Below are 21,691 nucleotides of genomic sequence, written 5' to 3'. Positions count from 1 at the left end.
AAATGCACAGGCTTTAAGTCAAGAGAGAGTAGTTTTAGCTGGGGTTCAAGTAGGGTAATTACAAATTCAAAGGAGTTAAGATAGAGGTGTGTGCAGGTAAGGCGAGCAGTCTGAAGGGAGGCCCATGTAAGGGTGGGACCGCCATGAGAATAAATTTCTGGCAGGTCTTAAGGGCCCCCAGCCTGAGACTTTCCTAGCAGGACCATCTGCTGGGACTCCCACTTCTCTGAGATGGTCACAGCCCCATCTGCCCTGTAGATCTTTGTTTTAATGTGACTCAGCCCAGGAATTGAATTCCTAATGTTCAATTCTTCCCTATTGGTGGCATTCCACTTGATTGAGAAAAAGTACACACTTCATCTAAAAATAATTAGCCTTTGGATGGCCTTTTATTTCCATTGACTTGAGGCTTTTTATTGATTCTTTGGGAGGTTATGTGGTTAAGAGAATGGAATTCTTCTGCTCCTGTCTTCTTAGCCTCACTCCTGTGGACATAAATCGCCCTTTGCTGTCACGGCCTGGCTCCTTATAGAGCAGCTAAATTAGGATCCATAAACTGCAGACTGCAGCCTAAAGTGAGCCTTTTATTTGACTCCAGGTACATGTTAACATTTTCGAATTCGAATGTTTGAAACATAAAATACAATTCCACTTGGCCACAGGTGTTGGTACTTCTTTATAGTCTTTTTTTTTTTTTTTTGCCACCCAGCAGCACGTGGAGTTCCCAGGCCAGGGATCAGATCCAAGCCACAGCTGCAACTCAAGCCATAGTTGTGGCAACATGGGATCCTTAACCCTGTGCTGGGCCAGGGATGAACCTGCATCCCAGTGCTCCCAAGACACTGCCCATCCCCAATGCACCACAGCAGGAACTCCCTTTGTAGCTTTTTATCAAACCTAATTCACAGATTTACGTTGTTTCTTAGGCCCTGTGGATATTTGAATTTAGAGACTTTGAAATTAATATTCATGTATTAAATTGATTAATACATGAAAAGTCCTAAGAACAGGGCATGCCATACAATAAGCACTCAGAAAATTGCAATGGCTGCCTTCATTATATTATGGCTTTATTTTTTGTGGTTCTATATTTCATTGCAACTTACTAGCAATATTTACTAGATTGGTTCTATCCCAAGAGAGCCTTCTTTTTTTCTTTTAAACTAGGATTTTTTTTCTTTATTCCAGTTTTCCATTTTCCTATCCTCTCTTGGAATATCTAACTCTTTACAGAAATAGTCAGGTTAAATTAGACTGCACTTAATGACAAACAGGAAAACAGCCAGCTGACCAAGTAAACAGATCCTAAACTGAAGAATTACATAACCAGTATCTTCCAAGCATGACAAGACACTAACAGAAAAGCCCAGTAAAGGCTTAGAAATAGACCAGACTAATTGTAGCTGGATTATGGCCTTTATTGTTCTCCACAAGTTCATACCCAGATACTTAGTTTTACATGATACCTTGTTTTACCACACTTCACTTTATTGTGCTTTGTGGATATTGATTTTTTTAAAAACAAATTGAGGGTTAGTGGCAACCCTATGTTGAGGAAGTCTATCAGCACCATTTTTCCAACAGCCTTTGCTCACTTCGTGTTTCTCTATCCCATTTTGGTAATTGTAATGTTTCAAACCTTCCACAAGCAAAAAGATTATGACTTACTGAAGGCTCAGATGATTGCTAGCATTTTTTAACAATAAAGTATTTTTTAACTAAAGTACACACACTGTTTTCTTAGATATAATGTTATTACACACAGTAGACTATGGTGCTGAGTAAACATGACTTTTATATGCACTAGGAAACAAATCCATGTGACTCACTTTATTGCAGTGGTCTGGAACTGAAACCACAATATCTCTGAAGTATGCCTATATTATTAAGAGTACATATTGATAAGACACCATGCCATGGAGCCCCTCCTCAGCATCACTTTTCAGTAAAATACACTTCCAAATTTTTTGTGGAAGCAATTTTAAAATCCTGTACATATAAGGAAAATATGTTGAAGTTATTTATTCTTCTTCTCTCAACACACAGAATATTAGGTTGTTGAGATCTTCACAAATCCTGTTTTTATAGAGTGAGAGGTTGGCCTAAAATGGTGGGGATGGAGCCCTAGATTAGGAGGCAAGAATTTGGTGTTCAGATCTTGATTCTGTACTAAACTACTTGGGTGGTTGGCTTTACTTTCTTTTTTTAAAGAATAATGGTAAATAATGTGCAGAATCTATATTCACTCAAGTCTTGTAGCTTCCTTAGCCCAGAGTACAGGTCTTCAACGATTTAGACCATCTTTTGGTATTTCAAATACAATAGCAACTTTCAATTTGACAAGGTGTCTCTGACCATGATTAATCATTTGAGTAAAATAAAAATTGTTGTTCTCATTCACAATCATTTTTATGCCCAGCTGTGATAGGCCTCAGCTGAGTCTTCCTACAGAAAGCATTAACTAAAAATAGAAAATTCCTAGTGTTACCAAACTGAACTTGAGTCCACTCACTCACTGAACAGCTGAGCCAATCTACTGACACCAGGTTGTGGTGAAGGAAAGTACAACATTTATTGCAGACACCAAGCAAGGATAATGGGCAACTCATGCTCAAAAGACCTGAACTTTCCAATGGCTTTCAGGTAAGGGTTATTAACAGCAGCATTTGAGGGGAGGGCTTCAGGGTGAATGACTTTCTTCTGACTGGTTAGTGGTGAGGTAATACAGTGGTGTTTCAGGAATATTAATCATCAACCTCCTGGTTCCAGCCAGTCTGGGGTCTAGTGCTTGTGGTGAGCATGTAGGCTTCCACTTCCACGTTCCACTTCAGGGCGAAAGAGGCCTTAGTTTCTTCAGAACTACTCAAAGATAATTTATCAGATTGTTATGCATGTCTCTTATAGAGGGACTAGGACTCTGTTTTATAGCTGAATTACTGTTTAAGCCATCATTACTTGTCTTGCTTAATGGCTTCTCCTTTCACTTCCCTAATTAGTAACTGCCTGTGTCTGCTCTTTGGAATTCAAGGAAGGCCTAGATGACTAAAGCTTTTTTCTGCAAACAAAAAACAGGGGATGTGAAGGGGCTCTTGTACCCAGGAGGGTCCCCCAGGGCCCTGCTCAGTTCCAATCTCCCCTTTTCTTTGATACTCCACAATCCTCAAGAGAACCATCATGGGACAAGAAAGGGAATAAAGGTTTAAATAAAGAGATTAATCATAAACTTGGCAGGGGATCTCTGTTTTAGGGCAACTCAATTTCATTAGACCTTAATAGCAGGCACCTATAAGGAGAGAGTATTCCAGTGCTAACAGAAATTTCAAGGTCTAGAACACTCATGTTAGCTGGGATGAAGTGGCTTGCCAAGTAGCATAATTTTTGCCTACATTGTAGTAAACAGTCAGCCCTCCATATCCATGGCTTCTACATCTATAGATTCAACCAACCTCAGATTGAAAATCTTTGAAAAAAAATTCCAGAAACTTCCAAAAAGTAACACTCGAATTGGCCACATGCCAGCAACTATTTATATTAGACTTTACATTGGATTTACAACTATTTACCTAGCATTGATATTGTATTAGGTATTATAAGTAATTTAGAGATGATTTAAAGCATATGACAGGATGCTCATAGATCATATGTAAATACTACACCATATTATACAAAGGATTTGAGCATCTTTAGATTTTGATATCCACCATCACAGAATTTCATGAACATTTTTTGAGAGAAATGATGGAGGTCATTGGGGGTTGGGGGGGAATGCCACAATAAACATTGCATACAAAATGTTACTGACATACAATAATAAATATTTATTTAGTTCACAACTTTTTAAGGTTCAGTTCATCCAGGCTGAGTATAGATGATCTTAGTTGGGCTTGTTCATCTGTGATCAGTTACAGGTCAGGTAGTTGACTCTACTGATCTCAGCTGGACTTGCTTACATCTCTGGGTACTAGCCAGCTGATGTTTGATCTTGGATGATTTGGGCTGTGTGACTGGGATAACTGGGGCTACTCAGATCTATTCCATGTGCCTCATCCTCTGCCAGAATAATCCAGCATGGCCTCCATATCCATGGCAGAATAACAGGAGTGAAAACTGATAGGCACAAGTGCTTTTATAAGTCTCTGCTTGGGTGATGTCTGCTAACATCCTATTGGCTAAAGTAAGTCACATGACCAACATAATTAAATGGTAGAGAGATAGACCCTACCTCTTTCCTAAGAGGAACTTAGAATCATAAAGCAAAGACTGTGGGTGGATATGAGAAAGATGGGAGTTCCCGTTGTGGCGCAGCGTAAACGAATTCAGCTAGTATCCGTGAGGATGCGGGTTTGATCCCGCAAAGACTCTGGGTCAGGGATCTGGTATTGCCGTGAGCTGTAGTGTACGTTGCAGACATGGTTCAGATCCCACATTGCTGTGTCTGTGTCTGTGGTGTAGGCTCGCAGCTGTAGCTCCAATTCAAACCCTAGCCTGGAAACTTTCATATGCTATGTGTGTGCCCCTAAAAAAGAGAGAGAGAGAAAGATGAAGTATCAGGCCATTATTCCACTCAATCTACTTGCAGAGGAGAATCAACTAGGTTTGCTATTAGCAAGCTGTGTCCTTGAAAAATCGACTGAACTTCTTTCAGCCACAAATTTATACTAAGAAAAAAAAAAAGGTTTGGCTATATAATTTCTAAAATTCCTTTCCAATACTCCTAAGTCTTGGAGGAATTGACTATGTAATTGCTAACATCCCTTCACAGGTTTCTACAGTAATCTCTAGACACCTGTAAGATGATTACAACAGAAGTTTTAAAATACATTTTAAGAATCAGAGGAGGTATAAATTATGGGTTAAGTTAGGAAATTGCAGCTTTTCAAGAGAGGTGTATTGGGGAAATGACAGTGAAGAGGAATGGGGTTGGAGCTAGGGAAAATGTCATAGGAATCTGATTTTCTCTGCTGTATAAAGAGCAAGTTACCTCTATTGGCAGTTTCATGGAGTAATGGATGTAGGGAGGAGTTTACATATAGAGCTACATCAGAATGCATTTGGCTCTTGAATTGAAATAAAAGTTAAAATTCAAATATATGTTAGTAGTTTAGTAAATCACAGGATCTCTAGCTCCTGTCTTTCCTCTTTTGTTGCCTCAGTATTTGGATCTTTTGCCTACCTTAGCTTTAATCTCTCCATCTTTCCTTTCTACCAATTTAGCAACACTCATTCTGCCTTCACCCAATAGCCTCCAACAAATACTTTGAGTCCAAATCTGAACGTTAGCCAACTCCAGAGGGCTGGAAATATGAAATTTACAGAGGGTCCTTTTATATAAATCTGGACCCTGAAAAAAATATTGAGGGGAAACACAAGAAGAGCCCTTTGTTGTGCATCCTTTGTCTAAAGTGGTGCTATGCCAAAAATGGTACTTAGATTGACTGGCACCATCAGCATCACCTGAGAGCATCTTAGAAATGCAGAATCATAAGCCTCACCCCAGATCTATTGAATCAGAATCTGCATTTTAATAGTATCACCAGGTAATTTAATTTTTGAGAGGCACCAATCTGAAGCTTGCCTATCTTGTCACATTAAACATGAAGCCATCTTTTAAAGTAGTGTTCTCAACCACAGACTAGGAGGCTCCTCCATTGTAATCTGTGGCTAAGGACAGACAAAAGAAATTTGATAATGATTTAATTTGTATATATTAGAGCAGATTCAATGAGACAGATATGTAGAGACACCTATCTATAGCTCTTTATAGATACCTATATATCTATGCATAGATAATAGTTACAGTGTATACTGTTAGAGCAAGATAAGGAGAAGTTACAGCTAAAGAATTCTATTCCTCCACCCCTCTAGAAATATCACCTATTATATGTCCTGTGGGGAGAAGACTAAAAGTCCTACACAAGGAGGATAATAATCCCAAGGGTATTGGCCGATTTCACAAAGCCCATCTTTAAGTCCCACCTCCTTCATAAAATGCTTCCTGGATCACTTCAAGGCTACAATACACTCTTCACTTTTAACACCCATAACACATCTTGTCTCAGCACCTATTCAGCCCAACTTGTTATATTTGTCATATACATCGCTTGTCACCCTGAAGAGAGTCTAATTTGTTCATTCTCTACAGCCTTGTACTAGTCAGGGTGTTCAAAAATACTATTTGCTGATAATTGCTTCATCATCAACAACCCAGAAAAGAGTCCAAAAAAAAAAAAAAGAGAGGTTTAATAAGTGCCATAATTGCATTGCATTGACCAAATAATAACTCAAATGATATAAATGGAAAGAACAAAGACCACTTAAATAGATAGGGTTCCAGATGTTTTCAGCTGTAAGTTCTTTTTTTCTCTTTCTCTTTAGAAAGAGTTATACAAAATTAATTAATAAGCAAGCACAATATGCTAATCACATAACATGCATGATCTCATTTAAACCTTTTAATAACAACCTTGTCTGTGGAAACTGCATTATCCCCATTTCATATATGAGATGATTTAAATTCCAAGAGGGTAAATAAGCTGCCAAGGCCATATTTAGTAAAATGCAAACACCGTCTGTGGCCAAAGAATTTTATCTATCCTTCAGTGAATTATCCACTTGTGTGGGTCTGTGGCAACAGTTTAATTTGCAATTGCTTTCCTAGCCCTTTGCAACAGGCTCTGCTGCTAGGTGGCATTTATTCAAAAGATGAAAATTAATTTTAATATCATTTTCAAGCAGATATATTTAGGAAACATCTTCCAAAATTATAGGATGCACCCTACTCCAACACTTGATTAAAAGCATCAGAAATGTATACTCATTATAAATTAACTATATTCTTCCACACAGACATAATTCTTCAATTTATGTCTGTGTAGGTCTGGAATATTTTCCATTTTAACCTAGAAATACAGTGATCACCATTACTCATTTTCTTGAGATTTCAGTTGCTGGTGGCAGCCTTGAATTACAAGATTGAGCAAATGCTGCAGTTTTCCTTAATGGTTTATACTTTTGAACTTTGAGTTCATGTTCAGCAGATATTATGTATCTATAGGGGTCACTCCTGCCTTGGGTTGTAGAGAATCCAAATTGTCTAAATTTCCTATCCCTTTGCTTTGAGACAGCATGGGTTTTATCAATTTTTGAACAGTTCTTGCTTTGATTTATTGGCTCTGAGTACTCATTCACAAGGGTAATGTGAATTTGGAGCCTTACTCACAGCGCTGGTTTGGGTTTCTGATTCCTTGTTGCTGAATTTTTTCCCTCCAGTGAGTGCCATGAATCACTAACTTCCTCAACCCGTACTCAAGATTATGAATTGCATTTTCTGAGTTCCCATTTCAAGTGTGGATACTTCAGGCTTTCTGCAGGGTCTTCAGTTTTAGCACTCCAACACCCAAAATTCTGAGGCCTTCTCTCTCATCTTAGAGCATGAAAACTCCAGCTCCCCAAGACTTACATCTACTCTGCCACCCATGGGCCTTTTGGCTTTGAGTTCCTTTGTTATTCCTGTGACTTAGGGATTTCCTTTTCTTATTAGAACTCAGTTAAATTTAAATAAATCCAGATATCCTGTTTCATTGCACATTTACCTGTGTTTGGGTAGAAAAAAGAATTACCCACTGTCAACCATTTCGACTCAAAGTCCCATAGAAACTTACTCTACAAAAATTTATTTAGTTATTTAGCTAGTTATTGTCTGCTGCCATAGCATGTGGAAGTTCACTGGCCAGGGATCCAACCCATGTCTAGAGCAGGGACAATGCTGGGTCCTTAACATGCTGCACCAGAGGGAACTCCTCTACAAAAATTTAGAGGAAAACAAATAAACAAAACCTTCAATAGCTGAGATATATTATGTAGTCCCAATTTCCCATATGTCATTTAACAATCTTCTGATAACCTGACTGACCTCATTCTGTAAATTTTTATGTGATCCTGTTATTTCTACTCTAGGTTGAAGTGAAGTTCATGAGATTATTCTAAAAATAAGATGAGGCTTTGCAAGGTTGTTCAGGCAGATTTTGAAACCATCCATCCTATGTATGTATTTTGTAATGCTTTTAATAACCTCTTAGCTAATTAATTGATGATGTTATGATTAAAATACTATAGTCTCTGTAGTAATTTTTCAAAAAATATTCCTGTTTACTCTATTCCACAGGCAGCATTTCTCTATTTTTCTGTTTGGTATTTTTTTAATGTATATTAGGTTTCACTTTTATTTTAGAATTCAATTTTTATGCTAAAAATAATCACATTACCATAAAAACAAGAAATATAAAAAAATTAAAATATTCATAATCCTAACACAGTTTATACTTCAGTATTTCCTTTCAAAGTCATTCCATATTCTTTTAATATATTCTTATAACCACAGTACATATACTCCTATATATAGACTGTCTTCATTTATCACAGTAATATATTTTCCCTGTTTTCATAGCCATTTATTGGTTGCATTATATTTCTTTAAATGGAAGCCTTATGTTTTATTTTATAGAAACTCTAGTTTTATTGATTTTTTTGCTTGTTTACATATTTTATTATTTTCCTAATCTTTAGCAGTAAATTTCAAAATATTTTGAGCAAGATTATTATAGTACTCTATTACCATACCTATTTCCAAAAGGCCAGAGATATTTTTAAAAGGTTAAAAGACCACAAGGAATCAAATGTTTAAAAATACAGCAGATACTCTCAGAGTAAGGAAAAAAGGTGAAATAATCTAAAATATCTAATGAGAAAACAAACTGAAACAAATGATGCTATATGTATATCAAAGGCAACACAATTGTGCAAAAAATGTAATCATTCCAAGTGCATTTAACAGAGTAATGTTAAGTGTGCATCCTTAATGGGATGTATTCTGTGAAAAAAATAAACTCAAAAAAGTCTCAAGTTTCAGATCTACTGATTGATCATATTATTGAAAGTATTTCCATATATTGCATGTAAAGCAAATAGGAAAAGAGGTTATTGTTATAGGAAAACAAAATATACAAAATTAATCACAAAGTTTTAAAAAATACAAATATAAAATCAAAGAAAAAAGTTCTAACATACTGCATTTAAGTTTGAAATATCAATATGTACTAATTTTTCAAAATACACATCCTGTCCCTTGAGATGGCCTGAGTACAATGTCAGTTTGCAGCAAGCATTTTAGCACCCAGAGCTTGACTTATTAACACCTTCTTCACTACAAGCTTCTTGGAAAAGTGCCTGACTCCAGAGCTGAGGCAGGGAAAGTACAAGAGGTGTCTGGGGTACCTTGTTATACCTAGAAAAGCAAACAAGTGCTCAAATACTAATGAGGGCATGTTTAAAGGACCCAGGAGTCTGCCTGAAAGGCCTCCCCTCTGACCACACATGGGACGATTTGAGGTTAAAAAGGAATGATGGCAGCGACTGATTTGAACGAAAGGAGTTAAACTAAAATTAAATGTGTTATTGGTAGCTATTTTCAGGGAAAGAGAAGGAAAAGAAACTCAGTTGCCATCTTTTGAAATAATTATTGCCCCAACTCCTTACCCAGAATATTTATAATTAAAGGAGGATATTTGTCTTTTCAAGAGGAACTCTAGTTCATCCCCACATCTTTCTTACAGAAAAATACCAGCGAAATAAAAAAAAAAATTAGAAAATTACCATTTACCCCAGTAAGATGAGCAAAAATCATCACATTCATGAAAGTGCTCTGAGTGTATCCAGAGTTTACAGAATAACCCCACAGAATAACTGCCAATTGCAAAAGAAAAAATATTTGGCAAAATTAAGTTCTGCTCCTCTTAGCTAAGGGATTAAATTTAGAATAAGACAATGCAGAAACCTGACACTATGTGCCTTGATGCAATATGAGTACCTGCTGACTATTCTTGCCTAAAGAATAGTCCAATCAAGCCTAGAGGCTTAACTTCTAGTTTACAGAAAATTTAGGGTTTCTAGGACCAACTTAAATGACACCACAAGGAAATAATTAGAGAAATTCAGTGTTGGCATTCTATGTTTCAAAAAAGTGGCAGAGTTCCCGTCGTGGCTCAGTGGTCAATAAATCTGACTAGGAACCATGAGGTTGTGGGTTCGATCCCTGGCCTCGCTCAGTGGTTTAAGGATCCAGGGTTGCCATAAGCTGTGGTGTAGGTCGCAGATACTACTTGGATCTGGCATTGCTGTGGCTGTGGCGTGGTCAGGTGGCTACAGCTCCGATTCGACCCCTAGCCTGGGAACCTCCATATGCCATGGGTGTGGCCCTAAAAAGATAAAAGGACAAAAAAAAAAGTAGAACAGAGTTTTTCAAAGAAAATCCAAGTCAAAAAATGTAAAGCAATAAATAATTCAAATGTTAAAAATGAGAAAGACATAACAACCAAATGCAATACATGAACTTTGATTGAATTCTGGTCAAAAAGGATAAACCATAAAAATTTGTGAGGGGTGATTACAGGGAGATTTTAACATGGATGAATGTTAGCCAACAAATTAATTACTATTAATTTCCTTAAAATGATGAAGCTATTGGCATTCAGTACACAAATATCCTTATTTTTAAGCGATGTGTGGTGCAGTGCTATGGCTGAAGTGCCGTGATGTTTGAAATTTATTTTCGAATGACTTACCCCAAAATATAGTGATAGACAATGGTAATGTACAGGTGGCATAAGTTAAAATTAATTGAAGTTGTTTTCTGGGATTTTGCTGTTGTCATTGATGCTGGTTTTTTGGTTTTTGCCTCTACAAACAATGCTGCAGTGTGTATGATAATGCTTCTATTCTTATATGTTGGTGTTTTATTTCTCTGGGCCATATTCCCAGATATGGAGCGCTGAGTCAAAAACTTTGTACGTTTTCCTTCTTATAAATATTATCAGACAAATGTCAATAAATGACAAATGTCAAGGTTTGAAAATGTCAGTTTCCCACTAGATGTTATTGCTTCTTTAAAAAAAACTTTTTTTTTTTTTTTTTTGGCCAACACGATGTCCCTTGAAAAGATGTTATGCCATTTCATATCCCTGATTGCTAGTGAGAGAACTGATCAGTTCTCCTATGAACTGCTTGGGTTTTACCCCCTTTTTTTTCCCATAAAAAGATGTAATTTTCGTGTAGATGAATATACCTATAATTTTTTGTAGCTTATGATTTTTCCATCTAGCTTAAAAGGTCTCTATATCCCACAATTATACAATTATTCCCCTAAGTCTTCTCCTAAGATTCTTATTGCCTCATGTTTTATATTAAGGTCTTCAATACACTTCATTGGGCAAAATAACTTGAGTTATACCTGATGTCAAAGTGCAAAAATCTTAAATATTCATCTGTGCATTGTCTAGCATTTTTTTTTAAGTTTTAGCAGCTCTTCTGTCTTTGTTATCTATTATTGCTTATTATTCTCTGGTTTTTATTGGTTTTCTTAGAAAATTGGTTTTGATTATATATCACTTTAATAACTCAGTAATCTGGCTTATTTTGTATTTACACCACATTGATGTTATAATGAGTATTAAGGGTTTTTATTCCTGTTTGTAAATGAACCTTTATGAGTAACTTTGCTTTCTCCTTGGTCTTCACTTATATTTATGCATCTAAAAACCTTGCTTAACCAGATCAAACCTTTACTCTAGGCAGCTGAGAAAATGTCGGAGGCAGAAGAGCAACCCAAATGATATAATCAGGCAGGGCCGAACACATTTGAACCCGACTGAATTGCCTTTTCCTGCTTAACTATCCAGAGTTCACAGAAACAATGAGTGAGCAACATTTTTTGCAAATCATGTTAACTAAGAAATTTCAAATTTTAGTCTAGCTAGTCAAATCAGATAATTTAGTTTATAATGAAACAAACTCTAGCAATGCCTTTTTATTAATATCAAATATAATGTAAAAATTTGCCTTAAAATTAGAGATTAAATTTGACCATTTTCTTCCCTCTTTTATCCCATTTCTAAAAATAGATCTTATGAACTTAAGATCAACTAAGTTGACATTTGCTAATACAGAAAAGCTCCAAGGCATATCCTACAAAATCAGATTTTTCATAGAGATCTATATGTCTTATGGTGACTTTTCCCCAAGAATGTGTTTCAAGACCATAGCAATAAAAAAGATGGGGACAACTGAATTAAATGATGTGTGATTCATGGGGCCAAGCCATATATGACACTCTTTTGTACTCTCCCCACTGTATCAGTTATTGTCACAATAATGTTGCCTAACAACCACAAAACTTTCAGTGACATAAAACAATAAATGTTTACTAAACTTGCAAGACTGTGAACAGTTTTAATCTGGGCCACACTCAGCTGATGACTAGCCTAGCTCTAGTCTGTGTTTAGCTGATGGATCAGCTAAGGGTTGGCTGACTTATGACAGCTGCGCTTTCATGGCTGATGATTGACGTGATGGAAATGGGTGTAACTGGGCCATGTGTCTTCCCCTCCAGCAGGCTAGATTGAGCTTCTTCGCATGATGCCTGAGTAACCTTCCAACAATAAGAACAGAAGCACATAGACCTTTTGGGGTCTATGCTCATAACTGCATACTGTTACTCTGGCATATTCTGCTAGATAAAGCAAATCACAAGTTCTCCCCCCATACAGAGATATGAAAAGTGTCATGGTCTGTGCACATGGGTCAGAAAAAGAATTTTCCAGCATAGCAGGGTGAAAGAAAGAAGAGTTTATTGAGATAAGAGATGCTGCTAGTGCAGCAGGATGACTTCCTGGTAATCAGGGAGAGCCAACCCTGAGCATGTAGTCATGTCTGTTTTTATAGCCCAGTGAGAGGAGAGGTCTTATAATACCCCTGCTGACCTGCTGATTGTTTGGGGAAAGAGGGGTCTTACGATACACTTGCTGGTTGGTTGAGGGCAGCACCCTCTATAGGGCTGGGGTGAGGAGTGGGACCCATACCTTTCCTAGAAGGGGCAGGAAGGAGTAGGCCAGGTTCTTCATGGGGGGGGGAGGGGGCATTAAAATGAGGCATTAAAATGAGACAGATGGGGCAATGATAAGGGTCTGGTAATTCCTACCTTGGCCAGAGGCTTTGAGTTCTATCTCCTTGAAAGACCCTTGAAGTCCCACAAAAAGTAAATGCCACTCTGTGAAGTGGGAGAGGCTGAGAAGTCTATGACTGTAAGGAGGGGTGAAGAATGGCTGCCATCTGTCCAGTCTGTCTGCCATTCCCGAAGAACACAAAGCTTGAGTTGCATGGACTAGAAACTCAACACATTTGAGTACATGAACCAGAAGGTGGCAGTTAGATGGGAGGGCACTGAATGGCAGCAGAGGGATGATTAAGAACAAGCCTTGGTGTTCAATGAAGGACCATCTGAAGCTCAGTATTGTGGGGAGAGATGACAAGGCGGAATCTAAACTGAAATTCTACAGTTGGACTGATGCTCTGTCCTCTGATCTCAGCCAGGTTTAGTTCTGCCAGGAGAGAAGTTAGAACCTTTCCACAAACCCAACAGGACCCATGAGAATGGATGGAATTGATTGCCAACATTAAAAAACCCAGAGGCCTTAAATGAAAATTTGGATTTCTGGCTTTTCTTGAAAACGAGAACCTGGCGAGCCTCAGCAAGAGATGAGTTCCTGGCACCTCCCTTAGACCCTTTTAGACCAGCATGTCCTCCCCACCACTCCGACGTCCTTGCACACAGCCTGCTTCTCCTATTTTCATGATTTGTCTCCCCTCACCCCAACCCCAACACCTGAGCTTGCAGCCTTGAACTAAAGTAACCCAAGACTCCTGCTAGAAAGGCATTTTGGAAACAGAGCCAGACTTTGCCCTGCATACTTGTCATATTTTCTTGCAATGAACAAGTATTCCATTTATAAGAAGAAGAAATAATTAAAAGCTCTAAGGTGAAATTCAATAATGAGTGCAATTTTGTAATTCATTCATTAATAAAAGACTTTTTTGAAAGGGTGAAATATATGGCATTTAATGTAAATTTAATTTAGTTTAAATTTATAAATTTAGTTTATAAATTATGTTAATATGTTAAAATAGTTTAGAGTCAAATCTACAACTGACCCATAATAAAAGGAAGAATCTACCAAAGTTATAATTTAGCCACAACTGGCTCATCTTTTTTTTTTTTTTCTTTTCAGGGCTGCACCTGTGGCATATGGAGGTTCCCAGGCTATGGGTCTAATAGGAGCTGTAACTGCTGGCCTAACACCACAGTCACAACACCACCAGATCCAAGCCTCAACTGTGACCTACACCACAGCACACAGAAAGGCCAGATCCTTAACACACTGGGAGAGGCCAGGGATCAAACCTGCATCCTCATGGATGCTAGTCAGATTGATTTCCACTGAGCCATGATGGAAACTCCATTTTTTAAATTTTAAAAAGATAATTATTAAAATTAGATTATGATGATGACATTGTGATTTATAGTAAGGAATATACATTTGATCTTCCCCAGTTCCGGGCACAGCGCTCCTGAAAGCCTTGGAATTGCATAAGTTTGGAGAGTGATGAAGGTATATTTTTTTATATTAATGAGGTGACTGTGGAGAAGCACCTAAGGATGGAGCTGGTTGTCAGAGGAAACCAACCTAGTAATTAGAGGGTCGGAACTTCCAGGTCCATCCTCCTCACCTCTCTGGGGAGGGAGGAGGAGCTGGGGATGTAGTTCATTCACCAGAGGCCAATGTGTCACATCAGTCATGATTTTTTAAGGAAGCTTCCACAAGAACCCAAAAGGCCAGGGTCCGAGACCTTCTAGGTTAGTGAACATGTGGAGATGAGGAGAGTGGCCCACCTGAAGAGGGCATGGAAGCTCCGTGCCAGTTTCCCTTACCTTGCCTTGTATGCCTGGCTATTCCTGAGTTGTGTCCTTTTATAATAAACTGATGGTCTGGGAAGTAAAAGTTTTCTCTGAGTTCTGTGAGCCAATCTAGCAATCCAAATCGAACCAGGAAAATCGTAGGAGCTTCTAAGCTATAGCCAGTCAGTCAGAAGCACAGGTGTTAACCTGGACTTGCACTTGGCATCTAAAGTTGGGTGGGGGTGGGAGGCAGCCTTATAGGACTGAGCCCTTCACCCATGCCTGAGATGTAATGCTAGACGTGAGTATGTATTTATTCCACCATGGGACCAAAGAACACCTGTTTAGTGTGGCACTTTAGACCAATGTCTGTTTTATTAATTCAACTATGACACAAATTCTCCTTTACCTTTTAAAAATGTTATGGCTTTAAATTTTTATTTAGTTGTGGAATAAATACATGAATAAAAAAAATCAGTGTACAGTGTCAGAACTGAGTCCAATTGTAGAACACCCAGCTACTGTCACAGAGAATTGCTTGGTGGTGTGGGAAAGAATACCCACATATCAGAATTGGGTGCAGAAGTATAATTATTAATATTAGATTATTAAAAGTTATTAGAATATGTTAATATATTTATCTCACATTTCACATATTTTTTTCACAAATGAAAAAAGAGAACAGGCTCTCAAGCACACAGGGTCTTATCCACCAGTAAATGAAGAGAAACTGGTCGCTAGGTCAAGGGCAATAAATCTGTAGCTGCAGATCCCCCAGTCCAACCTAAATGAAATCTGCTATTTCCTAAACACTGGGTGCCATGCTTTTCTCCCTTTCCCTACATTCCTTGGAAATGAAACTCTAACTACATGTATTGCCCGAGTAAAAATTGAAGCAAATTGATGAGGAGGTCTGGATGGTAGTCAATGGAAATGGTCAGGCCCCAAGTTGAGAGTTTGCTTACAGCAGCACGTGACAGTGCAAAAGCCCCACCTTTGGAGGAATTGGCCATTGTCTTCTGTGTCTGATACTCTGGAGGTGTGTCCCCAACGCTGAGAGTGAGGCTGGGTGTGAAGATGCCTTTGCTCAATCACAGCAGTGTGAATCCTGCAGTCCCGTGCCTCCCCCTCTCCTAGCATGTTTCCTCCTTGGCTTATTGGAATTCATATGCCAGCACACATATTCATAAATGCCCAACATTTAATATTTGGGGAGAATAGGTAACTTTCAATACTCAAGTCAAGCCATTTTTATCAGGCACTTTTTGATGTGACCAAAAAAAAAAAAAAGTTCATTCAAACAGATCCATAATCCCTTGTCTGAGACACCTGAGGGGCTGTCATGTTTCAGAATTCATAATTTTTCTTTAGAAAGGGAATATGATGGGCACTATGAAGGGGACCTGGTTCATCCTCGCAATAAAACAAATGAACCTGTCTACCCTACCATGTATGGATATTCACATGCAGCGGGATTAAGTAAGGATTATTATATCTGAGTTTCCTGGTGGCCTAGTGGTTAAGGATCCATTATTGTCATTGCTGTGGCTCAGGTAGCAGCTGGGGCATGGGTTTGATCCCTGGCCCAAGAACTTCCACATGCTGCGGGGGCAACCTAAATAAATAAATAGTCTTATGTCAGTTCATGGCAATGACTTTGCCACAAATTTATAGAAAGCTCCCCAATTTCAGAAGTTTGGGAATTTTAGAATAGCAGATAAGGGATTATGGATCTGTATTAAATAAATCTGGCAAAATTTCTCTGGTGGAGCAGCAAGAGCAAAAAGGAATTCAGCTAAAGGGGATGTTACCAAGCTGCTGGCACCATCCAGAATGTGGATGAGGAGGGTGGTCAGGTCACCCTGAGGGCTGTCTTCATCCGGGAAGGTCCAGGGGTCAGACTGCACTGAAGCTGCCAATGGAGGATATATGGCCAGGATGGAGACCCAAAGTAGAACTGGGATCTCAGAATAAAACCAGGACAGGAAGCTCATCAGAGGGTCCAAAGAAGACCAGCCATATCGGTATCACCCAGGAGTGGCTGAGAAACTCCAGATCTCTCAGCCCCACCCATCTCCTGAATCAATTAAAATTAAATCCCAGATGATCTGTGAGCACCTTAAAGTTTGAGAAGCATGAAAAGAAATTTCTTAATGGTGTTAAGGACTTATCTTAAGAAAAGCTGCATCAAGGCTATATACCGAAAGGAGAAAAAGCAGATAGTCTGGCTTGCCATTTCTAAGATTAAGCTCCCTGCTTACCATTCAATAAGCAAAGAGCATTTTATTCAAAATTCTGGGTTTTGATTGGGCTCTGCTCAGCAGAGCATCTCAGCAGGCTCCACCCACTGCTGGCCCCGCCTCTCACCCCCACTTCTACCAGTAGCCCAGCTTTTACTTGTTTTATGGCTGAGGCCAATGGTAAGTCTGCATTTGAAGAAAGGGTTCTGTGACTTTTAAAAGTCTGAACATTCTCCAGAGCATTCAATAGATAAAATTAAAAGACAGTTTATAAGGTAGCTAAAACAGTTTATGAGGCAAATAAAAATTAGAATGAAAAGGGAGTCAAAATACAGAGGTGATAAAATAAGTCAAGACAGGAGTTCTCCTGTGACTAAATGGGTTTAAGATCTGGTGTTGTCACTGCAGCAGCACCTCTAGCTGCTGAAGCGCAGGTTGGATCCCTGACCCAGGAACTTCAGCATGTGCAAACACAGCCAAAAAAATAAAACAAGTCAAGATAGAAGTTCAAGTTGGTTACATGAGTATGTTCCTTTTGTAAAGAAACGTATCAAACTCTTGTTTAGAAGCATTAGCTTCCCAGCCTCTAGGTGAAGCTGCACTTCATTAAGTTGGTGCCTTGACTCTCTGTCCACTCCCTTCACTTCTTGGCTCTCCCAGCCTAACTCATGGCTGACACTCCTAGCTATCAGTTAGCTTCCAATTTTCACATTTAAGAATTTCACATCACTGCATATTACTTTTATAAACGTTTTCAAAAGACCCATCTGTGTTTGTGTGTATGTATTTATTTAGAGCGTCATAGCTCTGTAGCTTTATTATGCCACGCAAAACCTGAATTTGACTTTTAGCTCTGAACAAATGACATAAACCTGGTTTTACATCTTCTCTGTGGGTAACCAGTGGATGATATTAAAACTCATTGATTCCTTCCCCATCTTTGCACATCTCATTCAAGGAGTTTCTACGTAGAAGCCTAAGTGACATAAAACCATCCTCTCTCTTACTGTCTCCCAGCTGCAGGTGGAGCTGGAGCAAGAATACCAAGATAAGTTCAAAAGGCTGCCTCTGGAGATTTTGGAGTTCGTGCAGGAAGCCATGAAAGGCAAGATCAGTGAAGATAGCAATCACAGTTCTGCCCCTCCCCCACTGGCCCCAGACCCCGGAAAACTGAACCACAAGCCTCCTTCCAGTGAGGAGCTGGGAGGAGAAAACCCAGGAAAAGAGTTTGATACTCCTCTGTGATTGTTCCTGCCAGGCCTTCCAAACACGCATGGCCACCTCGGCTCCACCAGACTCTCTCCTCTCACAAAGATCACTGCCCAGGATCACCTTCCTGAGAAGCATCCCTTAGATTAAAATCTGCACCAGAGGGAGAGTTCCAGAAGGATCCATGCAGTTTCCCCATGTCCAGGCTCCATATGTTATGTGGAAACAATTGTAGGACCAACAGTGGAGAGTGCATGTATGTGGGACTTGGGTTTTCTTTCCAAAAGTAAATTCAAAGCAGGCAACTTCCAGGCTCCATGGAACATTTCATGAAGGACCGTGTCTTCTTTGAAGAAAATCAAGCTCATGTTTTGATTTGAGGCTCTGGTGTAAAGTATGTCCCAAGTAATAGAAATAGTTTGAGAAATGCATAGCACTATTTAACACTATTGAACAGCCAACTTTGAGCATTTTTTTCCCTAACTGCCCCTCAACTGTCATATCTTCCAGTTAACATGCATATTAAATTGTTTCATCCTTTGCTTTGCAAGCACTGGTGGCTTGCAGTTTGCTAATTTATTTATCATAGAGGCATCGGTGTATTTGTTGTGGACATGGCTTTATCGGATTCCGTATAATCTGTAGTGATTCCAATCAGCTGGTTTTCTGTCTTGATTGCATCCTTATCCAGTGAAGCCATTCCCAGACTTGGCAACATGGCTTGTACATTTGGCTGCATGAGTGAGTTGGCCGCACACTTCCAGGCAGTGTGCTATCTGAGTCAATTATTTGTACTCAGAGTCTGGGTATTCATTGGTCATTGGCCTAAAATGATTTTAAAAAACTACAAAGATCTGTTTGATTGAATAAGAATAGTTGAGCTGATGTCTGTTGAGCAGAGATTCAATCAGAGTGAACAGGTTCTAGCGGTTATTTTGCTCTCTGACTTTTTTAAGGTTCATTTATTTTTAATATAGAGATAAAGATTGAATATTTATCTAGAGAATACACAAACCCACATATAAATGATATATATTATCTCCATGTATAGATATATATGTATGCACTCAGCCATGTAAGTACGTACACACACACACACATTCAAATGAGTGTGGATATGAGTTTCTTAATTGGAAATGACCCAACTTTTCCAAAAGACATAAAACCAAATTCAACAGTAGAGGAAAAAAATGGTCAAGCGCTGATTTTATGTGAATATTAAATTATATTGAAATTCTAAGAAACCATTGACTGAAGCCATTGATGCAAGCTGAGGTAGATTGAGAATTTAGAATATGATTTTGATGTATATTTTGCAAGATCAAAAACTGGATTTTAGATATCAGATTTTAAGCTTGTTTTTTAATGATCAGAATATACAAAATATATAGGACAGCAAGTATCGTCCATAATTTTTAAGTCTGATAGATTTCAATTTATTTCTAACATTAAAAAACTTTCATTATATATTTACTATGTACATTTAATTCACTTAACTGTCTTTTTGTTAAGTTCCTATGTTAAGTGGCATAAGAGAAACAAATTTTATTATGTTAAAACTGATAGAAAACGTTATTGAAAGGTCTTAAATAAGAAAAAGTAATTATAGAGAGGAAAATATAGAGAGTAACACAAAGGACATTGAAGTTAAAGCCCTGAAGCAAGATGCTCACAGTTTTATTTTACTTTAAAGTAAACCTGTCTGATTGTAGCTTAGCAAAACATTTTAAAACACAAAAACTAGTTGTGTCCTGAAAATTGTGTTTTAAGAATTTAATATTTTTATGAAAATTATTCTATTTAAGCAATAACTAAGGATCACAATTAAGTTTTAATCAAAATGATGTCTTAGTTCAAACATCAGGAAAGAGTGTTTGATTAAAAAAAAAAAAACACATCTAGCAAGAGACACAAGGGGAAAAAAAAACCCATCCCCTTTGGAGATGATTATATTTTGATCTAAAGGATTTGGGTGTTAATTAGACACCTAATAAAACTTAACTTCCACTGAATGAGAAATCTTTTGTAAATCATTCTACTTTTGCACTTTGAAGGAAAGGCATTAATCATAAGGAAGCAAGAATGGTCAAAATCGAATGCTGCATTTTTATAAACAAAATTACAGACTGTCTAAAATTGCTGAAGAATGAACTAATAATAGCATTAATAACCAAACACAATGGTGATTATTACAGAACAGTGTATTACATTTTAGTCCAGAGATAGACTAAAGTTGAATAACCTTGATGTACACAAAACTGTTTTGGTAGTTGGATTTCATTATCTTAGTGACTGTAGTCATTTTGCAATACGTTTGTATTTGGCCATTTCCTGTAATCACATTTTTATATCTCTACAATGACACTTTTTGCAGTTGTGGGGTAGTGTGTAACACTGTCCATCTTGCATCATTGAAACTACTACAGTGATACTATCATTTAATAATATTAATACTACTTGAAATAGACTAAGATAAAGAAAAGGGGTCTATATGATGTGCAGTTTTGTGCCTTTATGTATTTGCCTTGTTCTTTGTTGAATGTGTGAAATTCTGTACTGTGGTTTTTCCTATAATAGAGAGTAGAGCTGTGTATTGAATTAGACTATGCCCTTCTGATATCTTTACACTACTGAGAATAGCGTGGTGTTGGCCGTGTAAACCAATTTTCAAAGTTCTAATGATATGCCATGTGTTTGAGGGTTTTAACATTTCATTTTAACATTTCAATATCACCATACACTAATGAATACTCCTGTGATAGATAAGCCGTCGTTAAATAACTCCGAAAGAAAGGACCATTGCTTGCGTTACTTTGAATTTAATGTTGCTCTTGTGCACTGTATAAATATTGTTTGTGATGGATTAGACATTGTGACTTTTGCCTTTTCAGAAGAAAAAAAAAGATAGGACAAAGTATTTGAAGCTCTTAAAATGTACATATTTTGGTTCTTCTATCTCAAATTATTTAAAATGCATAATTCACATTTTTTGTAATAATTCTATGCAATTTTGTGGCATGATGTTTCTTCCACTTGTAATTTTATGTGCTTTCATCACAGATCCAAAGGAGACAATAAAAATTTCTTAACACAACCCAGCTGTTATTCCGTGGTGTCAGGGCCAACGTTCTTTTGATGGGCAGGAAGCTGGGAGTGGTCATGCCAGTTTTTATGGAAGTAATGCCCATCCTGATGGAGCACACCTGTACCTGTGTAGGAAATCAAGAGACTGCAATGCTTGTGCCAGAGGGCAAGGTGGCCATCACTCTGTCAGTTCACCACGTCCATCCAGGAGTAGCATTGCACTTGTCCTTTGCTCCACCTTCAGGATCCTCCCTTCTGCCCTTCCTTCCTCGCCACACGCTAAGGAACTGTCAAAGGTTTTTTGACAAATAGTGGGTGTGGCAAGAACTGACAGAGTATTTGATGTAAATTTTCTTATAAAACAGATTAAAAG

General features: G+C 38.0%; 1 protein-coding gene across 2 annotated transcripts in view; it reads left to right on the top strand.

The window, feature by feature from the left end:
- The window catches only part of PLCB1 (phospholipase C beta 1), a 731,149-nt gene extending 709,821 nt beyond the window's left edge, over window positions 1–21,328 (top strand). The window contains exon 32 of one of the 2 annotated variants that reach the window (XM_047771691.1): window positions 18,043–21,328. In XM_047771691.1, the coding sequence (XP_047627647.1) occupies window positions 18,043–18,270 (228 nt within the window). In that variant the 3' untranslated portion in view covers window positions 18,271–21,328. The remainder of the gene's footprint in view (window positions 1–18,042) is intronic. The other variant, XM_047771692.1, reaches the window with a different exon arrangement.
- Window positions 21,329–21,691: the final 363 nt, after the last annotated feature.

The sequence above is a fragment of the Phacochoerus africanus genome, chromosome 3 (assembly GCF_016906955.1).
Source record: "Phacochoerus africanus isolate WHEZ1 chromosome 3, ROS_Pafr_v1, whole genome shotgun sequence".
Classification (NCBI taxonomy): domain Eukaryota; kingdom Metazoa; phylum Chordata; class Mammalia; order Artiodactyla; family Suidae; genus Phacochoerus; species Phacochoerus africanus.
Note: the sequence above shows the minus strand (reverse complement) of the source record. Positions and strands in the feature narration are given on the sequence as shown.